At 34.6% G+C, this 11,195-nt stretch overlaps 1 protein-coding gene across 3 annotated transcripts in view; it reads left to right on the forward strand.

Moving 5' to 3' along the window:
* Window positions 1-4,453: 4,453 nt before the first annotated feature.
* The window catches only part of LOC144978664 (FAD synthase-like), a 33,449-nt gene continuing 26,707 nt past the window's right edge, over window positions 4,454-11,195 (forward strand). The window contains exons 1-5 of one of the 3 annotated variants that reach the window (XM_078925003.1): window positions 4,454-4,552; window positions 5,902-6,029; window positions 7,261-7,355; window positions 7,592-7,715; window positions 9,640-9,752. In XM_078925003.1, coding sequence (XP_078781129.1) covers window positions 5,972-6,029; window positions 7,261-7,355; window positions 7,592-7,715; window positions 9,640-9,752 — 390 coding nt within the window. In that variant the 5' untranslated portion in view covers window positions 4,454-4,552; window positions 5,902-5,971. Of the gene's footprint in view, window positions 4,553-4,584; window positions 4,645-5,805; window positions 6,030-7,260; window positions 7,356-7,591; window positions 7,716-9,639; window positions 9,753-11,195 lie in introns of those variants that run through there. The other 2 variants (XM_078925000.1, XM_078925002.1) reach the window with 2 other exon arrangements.

Raw genomic sequence — 11,195 nt, forward strand, 5'->3', positions numbered from 1 at the left:
TAGAATTGTAAATAACTGGAATAAACTGCAAGAAACCACAGTATCAGCAAAAAATTTGAATAAATTCAAAGCAGAGTTGGAGATAAGCAACACCCTAGGAAACAAGTTCAATTATAAAAATTTGTCCAATCATTAATAGATGAGGAGGAGCGAAGGAGACTTCACCAAGTCTAAAAGCTCTATACAGAGGTATCCAGGTAGGTAGGTATTATTATTATTATTATTATTATTATATTATTATTATTATTATTATTATATTATTATTATTATTATTATTATTATTATTATTATTATTATTATCATCATAGAATTAAACGAATAAATTCCTTGATTATCATTAACAACAACAACAATAATAATGATGATGATGATGATGATGATGATAATAATGATAATAATAATAATAATAATAATAATAATAATAATAATAATAATAATAATAATAATAATAATAATAATAATAATAATAATAATAATAATAATAATCATCATAATCATATGCAAAAGGTCAGTGACAAAATCAGACCATAATTGTGAGACCTATGATGATAAATAAGATAAGATGTTCATAATTTGTGTTGGACGCGACATATATGCAGGTCTGACAACCGAACCCACTTATGGGCCACGTTTAACATTATTGTAATGGACAATATTTTGCTTATTTTTTTTTAGACTTCCAGTACAACAATGAGCCGATAAGGAACTGGGTTATCAGACCTGCAAATAAGTGCACGTCGGTTGGGCGTCATTGTTTATATATATATATATATATTGACGACTCTCTGGTCGACTCAAATTAGCCACTCCCACGCCTCGTTCTGAAAAAAGTCCGCGAAATTAAAGGGGAGGCAAGAGAAAATCAGCTGATCGTTAAAATAGTAACAGAAAAGTGGAGGTGCTCGGCAATGAATGCAAGAAAGACATTTAAAACGCCGTAAAAATGTTTAAAAATCACTTAATGTTATAATTACCATCCATAACAACCTGTCAAATTCACATATGTAAGATGTCAAGCCAAAATTAATAATAAAATAATAAAGAACACGATTGACCGGTGGTCCGTTGACTACACATGCATACGAGTACCAGAAATATTTTGTAAACAATGTAACACAATATAATGTGTAAGTTTCAAAGCAAATGCAACCACAAATAACATCAAAGAACAATGTGGGACTACTGTTTTAATTTCATAAAACAAAACATATATTTTCTGCCCCGATATTGAAATTGTAGTTGTATGTTTCGTACAAACAATATTCGTTTAGACAGGTAGTCGGGAGTCTAGCGCCAGTTGAATTTGGGCAACCATGATTGGGATTTCACTCAATGCACTTATTATTAATTATTATTATTATTATTATTATTATTATTATTATTATTATTATTATTATTATTATATTATTATTATTATTATTATTATTATTATTATATAATAATGATAATAATAATAATAATAATAATAATAATAATAATAATAATAATAATAATAATAATAATAATAATAATAATAATAATAATAATAATAATAATAATAATAATAATAATAATAATAATAATAATAATAAGCAGTTGAAAGGATATAGTCTTTGGTGTATAAGTGCATATGTTCAATATTTCTTATAATAAATGCTTCAAAACAAAACAAAACTAAAAAAAATAAATAAAGAATAAATGAATAAAAATATCTATTTGGGCGTTTACTTACATTAATAGTCTTGAAAATCACAATCACAATCCATGAAAATTAAATATCCCAAAATCCGAAGAAGACATGAATTTAATCCAAAATCCAACACAGGAATGTATTTTAATAGGAGACAGATATCCTACAATACCCCACTCTGCGTTTAACGGGCTTGTGGCCGTCACATTGTAAATTGTGGCCGCATTAGGGTAATCGGTGTCCTAAAGACTGACATACTGACATACAATCAATGAGAACTATAAAGAATCCATTCTAGAATTCAACTACAAACTGAAAAGCATGATAAATATCACTCTCAAATAATTTCCTTTGCTCAGGTTCACTCACACTCTCCTTTATTGCAAAACATTGATAAGTGAGATAAAGTTTGTATTTCAGTTATAAACTTAATCACATAACCTAAATGATGGAGAATAAAAACAGCTAATTATTAAAAAAATTCACAGATCAAGTTATCTATTTGAACTCCGCATATTTAGCTTAATTACTCATTGACCATATATTTTTTTAAATGGCATTGTTTCATTTAAACAAGACCATGACGCTTATGCTGGACCGGGTATTCACAAATTCTGCTTTTGTGTTCCACTTTTCGAATCGAATTAATCTCTATCTTATCCGTTTATTTGCAAATTTTCTGCACTTTATCAATAAGACCATAACGCTTATGTCTGGACCGGTTGTTCGCAAATTCTGCCTTTGTGTTCCACTGTTCGATTAGAATTAATCTCTATTTTTTCCGTTTATTTGCAAAGTTTCTGCACTTTATAAATAAGACCATAGCGCTTATGTCTGGACCGGGCATTCGCAAATTCTGCTTTTGTGTTCCACTTTTCGAATCGAATTAATCTCTATTTTATCCGTCTCTTTGCAAAGATTCTGTACTTTATAAATAGGACTATGACGCTTATGTCTGGACTGGGTATTCGCAAATTTTCCTTTTGTGTTCCACTTTTCGAATCGAAATAACATCTAGTCTATCCGTTTATTTGCAAAGTTTCTGCACTTTATAAATAAGACCATAACGCTTATGTCTGGACCGGGCATTCGCAGATTCTGCTTTTGTGTTCCACTTTTCGAATCAAATGAATCTCTATCTTATCCGTTTATTTGCAAAGTTTCTGCACTTTATAAATAAGACCATAGCGCTTATGTCTGGACCGGGCATTCGCAAATTCTGCTTTTGTGTTCCACTTTTCGAATCGAATGAATCTCTATCTTATTCGTTTATTTGCAATGTTTCTGCACTTTATAAATAAGACCATAACGCTTATGTCTGGACCGGGCATTCGCAAATTCTGCTTTTGTGTTCCACTTTTCGAATCGAATGAATCTCTATCTTGTCCGTTTATTTTCAAAGTTTCTAGATTTTATAAATAAGACCATAACACTTATGTCTGGACCGGGCATTCGCAAATTCTGCTTTTGTGTTCCACTTTTCGAATCGAATTAATCTCTATTTTATCCGTTTATTTGCAAAGATTCTGCACTTTATAAATAAGACCATGACGCTTATGTCTGGACCGGGTATTCGCAAATTCTCCTTTTGTGTTCCACTTTTCAAATCGAATTAATATCTAGTCTCTCGGTTTATTTGCAAAGTTTCTGCATTTTATAAATAATAATAATTGTTCAAAATTTTACCTTACACCGATATTACAAGTACAAGTGAGCCAGGTGAAGAAGATTGTCAAACAGTGTGACAGATGAAATAGGAAGAGAGAGAGAGAGAGGGAGAGAAGAGAGAGAGAGAGAGAGAGAGAGGAGTGAGAGAGAGAGAGAGATAGGGCAAGAGAGAGAGAGAGAGAGAGAGAGAGAGAGAGAGGGTAAGAGAGAGAGAGAGAGAGATATTCGTTTTTTGTTCAAAATCTCTCTCTCTCTCTCTATCTCTCATTGCACAAGGTTGTGCTATTTACTACTATTTATCAAGAACAGCCAAGCTGGCAACCCAGTCTCTGTATAAACTAAGCAAGATGGCAACAGGGACCTCGCTCCTTATCCAATGCCGAAGCTTTAGTTTGAGTCAAACGGTTTTGTTAAAAAAAACCACCCAAAATAAGTTCGTGTCGTAAGTGATGGAAGTTGAAGTCGGCTTATTATAAAATCGTTTTTATGGTCTGTTTGGATTACCCTTTTTAAATAGGAAAAGTGAATATATCATAAACTTGAAGAATAGGCAAGCTAAATGAAATTTAAATTGACTGATTAAATGAGTACGCGAGGCTGAGTTGCGAACGACTACTGGGTTCCGAAATTCCGATCCCAGTGTCATTCATGTTCACCGTACCGTGTTACTGTCTACACACTACACTGCATTGTTAGTGACTGGTCATGTCTTTTTTGTTTGTATGTTTTACGCAAGCTTAATAAAAATTAAATTGACTGATTAAATGAATACGTGAGGCAGAGTTGCGAACGACTCATGGGTTCCGACATTCCGATCCCAGTGTCAGTCATGTTCACCGTACTGTGTTACTGTCTACACACTACACGGCATTGTTAGTGACTGGTCATGCCTGTTTTGTTTGTATGTTTCTTTTAATATGGGTCAATTTACAAAGAATAATAATAGAAATGTTCAAAACAAAAACTAGATTCACTATTACGTGCCTGTAATGAAGTGCTTTCCACAAACCGTGAGCGAGAATGATGGTGGAGGTAATGGCAACCATGTTGGTTTGTTATTGTTTCCTACCTCCGTCAACCCGCGCATCCGGTTGCGCACCCACGCTGATTCTGACCAATAGAGAGGTCAAAGGTGAAAGTCCAAGGTTACATGACATCAACATCCAACACTCAACTTTCGTTTTCTTGATTTCTCACTTATGTAATCACTTGGAGGTATGTTTATGTATGAAATTAATTATCAATGGTCTCTGACCGTGAGAATATAGAAGAGTACGAAATAGATTTAAGGGCAAGAATTGAGAGGTGTGAGTGAGAGGTCTTTTTCGTCTGCGGCTATTCGGACTCGAGTCTGAATAGTCTCCCATGCCCATGGCTATTGGGACTCAAATTCCATTGCGCATGTACAATCAACAAATTATTCAGACTCATCTGAATAGTATCCCATGGTAGTATAGTTCATTTGTTTTTTAAATATTGTAATTAGGATTGATAAATTATATATCAAATGAATGCAAATCAAAATTACGAATTTAGCTACTATGACTATGGTCCAACCCCGCTAACGAGAAAGACACAATCATAGATCAATTGGAAGTCCAGATAGAAATTTAAAAAAAACGAGTTAAAACTGTTCTAAAGTAACAAAAGTCAAAGTAACTGTGGTATAAATGAAAGGATAAATGAAAAGCTTTTCTAACAACATAATACCATGTCCCAATAAAATCAGGACAAAGAAAAAACATTGTGATTGTGATAGTGTGAGACAAGCAACAATCCTTCTACAGTCCAAAGCAGGCGTATGAGCTGAGTCAGTGTGATATGAGCAAAACAGAATTTATTCTGAGCTCTTTTTTTTTATTTCTTTATCAGTTCCACCCTCTACCTACTGCCATTATTGTCTACGTACTCCCCTCTGTATGCACACTCACATTGGAGTCCGAATAGCCACGGGAGACTATTCAGACTCGAGTCCGAATTACCTCTTTGTTAATAATAATAGCGGTGTTTAGTGCTCTTACTACTAGGACTTTACAATATTTCCTGCCATCTTGGCTACAAGTTAATATACAAGACAATCAAATCAAGATAAAATCAGTGACCCCCTTTAGCTACCTAATGCTTGATGATAGTGAAGTTAAACAATGAAATCCGTTCATGTGACTATGTAAAATCCCACAGCCTTGGTCTTGTAGGCTAACATACAAAAGTAAACACCAGTTGGGAAAAGCCTAATTCTACAATTCACAACACCCGTTGGGAATAGCTAAATTCTACTATAGACACTGTGATAATGAATTTAATTGGAATTAATATTCCTGCAGAACTATATACTGTCCCAATGCAGCTTTGAATTAACCTAACTGAATGGTCTATATTCATCAATTAATTTCACCATGTTTTTTTTTATAGTATATAGTTGCTATTAAAATAAATGACAAAGGTTTTACTTCTTTTGTCTTACACAGACCAGTGACGAATGTTTAACAGTTTCAGAACATCCTGTTTTTTTCTGTGATGATTTATAAGCTTGCAGCTGTCTAGTTATATGTCCATATGAATAGGTTTTCATCGCCAGTTTGTGTTAAAAGACTGGACGTGATTAGAAGGCATATACCATTCGGGCCATTAAGAATGTCAAGCACAAGTTGTGATGTGACTAGCTCAGAATCTGTTACGGCAGGCATCATTGGTGAGTTGCTCATAATTACGCTTTTCTTTTATTTTTGGTTCCTGTTTCTTCAGTCCCACTGGGTCAAATGTATAGTTTATGGTAACTCAAAATTATCTTGTCATGGCAAAATGACTTTTAGTATAAGAGAACAAATGGTCATAATTTGCAATAAGATTTGTAATATAATCCTGCATTACTAGATCATTTTTGTGCCATGCAGAACCAAAATATATTTAGGATCGCTAGCATCCCAAAATCTAGTTAGTCACTCCATGTCATTAGATTCAAAGCTCCAAAAGGGTACGTTCTGAAAAAAGCTGTTTTTATTGTATTGTTGGATATTGTCTATCACGTGATCTCTGATTACAATGCACAATGCTGGTTAAAGATCAGAAAGTAAATAAATTGCATTCAGGATCTTGTGCAAGACCTTGCACCATGTATCAATGTTTGCTCCTTAATTACTCACTTTCATTCATATATTCAAAATGATAGAGCATGTTTTCATCTTTCTCTATGTATTTCGCTTTGTAAGAATGAATGTGGAAATAGAGGTCAAAGCAAAATTTTCTTACCCTTTGATAATTGATTAACCTCAGTGGTCCCTGTGGTGTAATAGCCATTGTCAAATTTTGTCTCCATTAATAGACGGACTGTCCCAATTAAGCAGCTGGGAATTGGAAAGGTTATGACTTTTTATAAATAAAAAATTCAGTTCCCAAGAAATCATCCCAATAAATCTGTGTCCCCAATACTGGCTTGAACAGTATTACAAAATATAAGAGTTTATACTTCTATACTCCAAACTCTCAAAGTCTAAATTACCCACCTCCTAATGACAGCAATTCATTGCTCAACAGCCAGTTGACTAATTAAGAGACAACACCATTGGAATGGAGCTGGGTCAGCAGATTTCCATTCAACACTTACTCTCTCTCTCTCTCTCCCTCTCTCTCTCTCTCTCTCTCTCTCTCTCTCTCTCTCTCTCTCTCTCTCTCTCTCTCTCTCTCTCCCTCCCTCTCTCTCTCATGGGTTATGTAAAGTTGTAAAGTGTTCTGCAGACATTGATGCACAGAATGTAAACACATCCCAAAGAAGTCCTTTAAACAACCGTCATGCTTTGTCCTTTTCCTGTTATATAAGTATTTGGTGGGATGAATAAGCTATGTTGTGCTTACAAAAAAAAAAATAGCCCTCTAAAATTATATTTTATGTAATACTCATGGAACTTTCGTTTTACTTTTTTCAGTCATTGGGGATGAAATATTGAAGGGACATACCTTAGACTCCAATTCTCATTTTCTGAGCAAAGGCCTCTTTTCTGTAGGAGTCAAAGTTAAAAAGGCAAGTGTTGATTTGAACATCTATGATATTAATTAGTATTCAATATGATATTTATTCCCATTGAAATTTTATAGATGTAAAAAAGAATATGTAACTGAAACAGCTCAAAAAAAAAAAAGAACAAATATACAACATGAGACGTTTTGAACCAAAACTCTTCTTTAGTCATGACAAAAATAATCGTTTGTGAAAATTTGATAATATTCTCTTCCTTTCTTTTTCTATTGGATCAACAGATTTCAGTCATTCCTGATGACTTAGACGCCATTTCAGGGGAAGTTGCCCTTTTCTCCAAGACGTACACTCATGTCCTGACATCTGGTGGTATCGGTCCCACACATGATGATATGACATTTGAAGGTAATAGCAAGGCCCTAAAGGTCCTGCAGTGAAGAATTTATCAAGAAAGATAAGAGAAGATGGATTGAAATGTTCGGATATGTAAAGTGACGAGAGAGGGAGTACGTGGGAAGGAAAATATTGGACTTACAAATAGCGGGAAAAAGGGACGCCAAAAACTAGGTGGTGGGATAAGGTAAAGGATGATATGAAAGAACTGGGCCTGGAGGAAGATGATGCGTGACCAACATAGAGATGTGGCATTCAGTTATGGCAACCTGCAGATCGGAACAGAAAGAGAAGAGAGAGGAAGAAGAAGAAGGAAGAAGAAGAAGAGAGAAGAAGAGAGAAGAAGAGAAGAGAGAAGAAGAGAAGAAGAAGAGAAGAGAGAAGAGAGGAGAAGAGGAGGAAGGAGGAGGAAGGAAGAGAGGAGAAGAGGAGGAGGAAGAGAGAGAGGAGGAGGAGGAGGAAGGAGGAGGAGGAGGAGGAGGAGGAGGAGAGGAGGAGGAGGAGGAGGAGGAGAGGAGGAGGAGGAGGAGAGGAGGAGAGAGGAGAAGAAGGAGGAGGAGGAGGAGAAGGAAGAAGAAGAGAGAAGAAGGAAGGAGAGAGAGGAGAAGAGAGAGGAGGAGGAGAGAAGAGAGAGAAGAAGAAGAAGAGAAGAGAGAAGGAAGGAAGAAGAGAGAGAAGAGAAGGAAGAAGAGAAGAAGAGAAGAAGAGAAGGAGGGGAGGAGGAGGAGGAGGAGGAGGAGGAGGAGGAGGAGGAGGAGAAGAAGAAGAAGAAATGTGATGTTAGAAGTAGGAGTAGTAGTAGTAGTAGTAGTAGTAGAATAATGATATTAAGTTTCTATTATGTCTTTTATTTTCCATTAAATTCTAGAAAGTTCCCGTCTCTCATATGCTGACCTGCCCTTATCGTTCCAATCTCACTCTCGGGACTCCCTACTCACAAACCGATGCCACGCTAATGTTTCATTCATACTTCAACCACCAAAGAATACAGATGCTACTATTCTTACTACATTTTGTTTTTCATCATTCCTTAGTTTATTGTTTAGCTGATGAAGACTTTGTCCCCAAAACATCCATTTTCTGAAATGTTCCCATCCCAAGCCTTTTCACTTTCATCTTTTCATCAGTATTTTTTTGATCCCAGGCAACCCCTCACCACTCTCTAAATAATGTTATTGATATAAGATAGATGTCACTCACGTTGAAAGGAATGAGAAGGTAATGGAGTTCGCGACTAATGAAAATGATTAATGTGGTTGTGAATGCAATTATTTAGCCCAATGCCTGAACCTGATAAGCCACGCTTTCTTAAAAAATGAAACAATGTGAAAAATATATTACTCATGCGTAATATTTTCTTCACAAATTTACGAATTTCTTTGGTGGATAATCGGTGCAAAATACAAATGTTTCATTTAATCTGAACATGATCTGAAAAAGTTTGTATAAACAATGCTAGACAAATCAAGAAAGAAAAATCCAAGGAAAAAACCCCAAAAAACATCCCCCAAAAACGTCTGCTCAACTGGGGATCAAACCTCAAACCTCCTGATTACTCGTTAGATGTGCTACCATTACACCACAGAGGTTATTTGATAATTGAGATGATTTTAATGCGTACATTCTTCACAAGAGTATGTGTTTCATTCTTTGAACTTTCTGTTGAATTACACAACATAAACATTGAACAAGAGAGGACCAGGACGAAGACATTTGAGTAGCTCCACTGGCACTGGTGTAAGATAAAGATCTGAAAGAGTGTGAAAGAAGCACTGCCAGACAAAGCAAGAAATCAAAATGCAAGGAAAAAAACCCATCCTGTGCAACTTCATGCTTGTTTTTTTTTTTTTTCAACATCATTGTGATGTGGATTATCAGGTTGTATATGGGACCACCGAATTGAAATGCAATTTATTTTTATATTTTTTAATTTCAGGCATAGCTAAAGCCTTTGGAACAAAGACAGAGTTTCATCCCCTGATTGTAAAACTTATCACTGATTGGTTCAAAACCACTGATCTCAACTCTCCTGAAATGAAAATGGCAAAGGTACAGTCTACAAGTTAGTATAATGATTTGAGAGATCCTTTGTTTTTAAGTAGAAAATCTATGTTACAATACAAATCATGGCAAGATATCATTACTTTTAAAATTGTTACCTTTGTTTCTCTTAACCAGCATTTTCTTACTTAGCATCCATGCTGCATTTTGTTTTCGTGACCCTCTCCCCTCCCCCTTAAAAAAAAATGGAGGGCCCAAACTGTGATGACTTGTAGCTACTTAGATAATGGCTGGAATCTGACAAAAATTTTATGGACACATAAATCAGTAACTATTTTAAAACAATTCTGCAAAATTCTATCAAATACTATAACTAAAAGAAAATATCCACTTCATTTTTTTGGGACACACAATGAAAAATTCAAAATAATATGATGGTACAAAATTGCTGTGCAAATCACCGATTACTTGTGGTTACATATTCATAGCTTCCCTTGAGTTTCCTTTGCAGAAAATGGCAATGCAGATAAACTCAGCAGATAATTTGAGGATGATTAAAATTACTTAAAATTACCTCTTTATTTCCATGTTTTATTTAAGCATTGAAATACGTGTTGTACATCTTAAGCTACAATGAATATTTTGATTTGAGGGAATCAATATATCGATAGCTTTAATCAGCCCCTGAATTTAACCCGTCGGACAATACAAATTGTACTTGTAAAAGATTTTGCTAGGCAATCACAGTATATTACGGAAAATCAAACTAAATTGATGATGTTAGAATCATGGTGTAGGAAAGGCTTACTCTAAAGAAACCAGAAAGCGATTTTTTTTGTTACCGGAAAACAAGATGGAATCAGTTATTGGATAGCCAGGTTGGGATATTTATTTTGGTGGAAAGAATGTGATTATCATCCTATTTATAGGCTAGCCCGCAATTGTTACTGTGTCAATCATGTTATATAAATGTGACATGACCTAATAGGCAGACTTTGAAGGACTCTGCCATAGTTTGATAAATACATGTAGAATCTAAACTGGGTCAACTTAACAGATTTATACCTTTGTCATTAAAATGATCACCAGCATCTATGTATTGTGTCATGAAAGACAATTTCTGCCATTAATAAAAAGTTTGAAAGATTAATAAATATAATAATATAATAATAATATTAATAAAGATTGATAAATATTTTATGGCTGTCCAGTAAAAATTTTTTTTAACCACTACACAAGGTTTTGTCATTTCACAGGAATGCTACGCCTTTGAATTGAAGTGTTTCAAGTGTTTGAATTATACGATAAAGATCTGAACAAGTGTGTATGAAAGGTGCCAGACAAAGCAAGAAAGAAAAATAGAAGAAAAAAAACCAACCCAAAAAATCAGTTGATGGGATGGTTTTTTCTTCTTCTATTTTTCTTTCTTGCTTTGTCTGGCACCTTTCATACACACTTGTTCAGATCTCTTATACTCTTACAGAAGACTTT

Source organism: Berghia stephanieae, chromosome 8 (genome assembly GCF_034508935.2).
Source record: "Berghia stephanieae isolate SIO BIC M18660-M18661 chromosome 8, UCSD_Bste_1.3, whole genome shotgun sequence".
Taxonomy (NCBI): domain Eukaryota; kingdom Metazoa; phylum Mollusca; class Gastropoda; order Nudibranchia; family Aeolidiidae; genus Berghia; species Berghia stephanieae.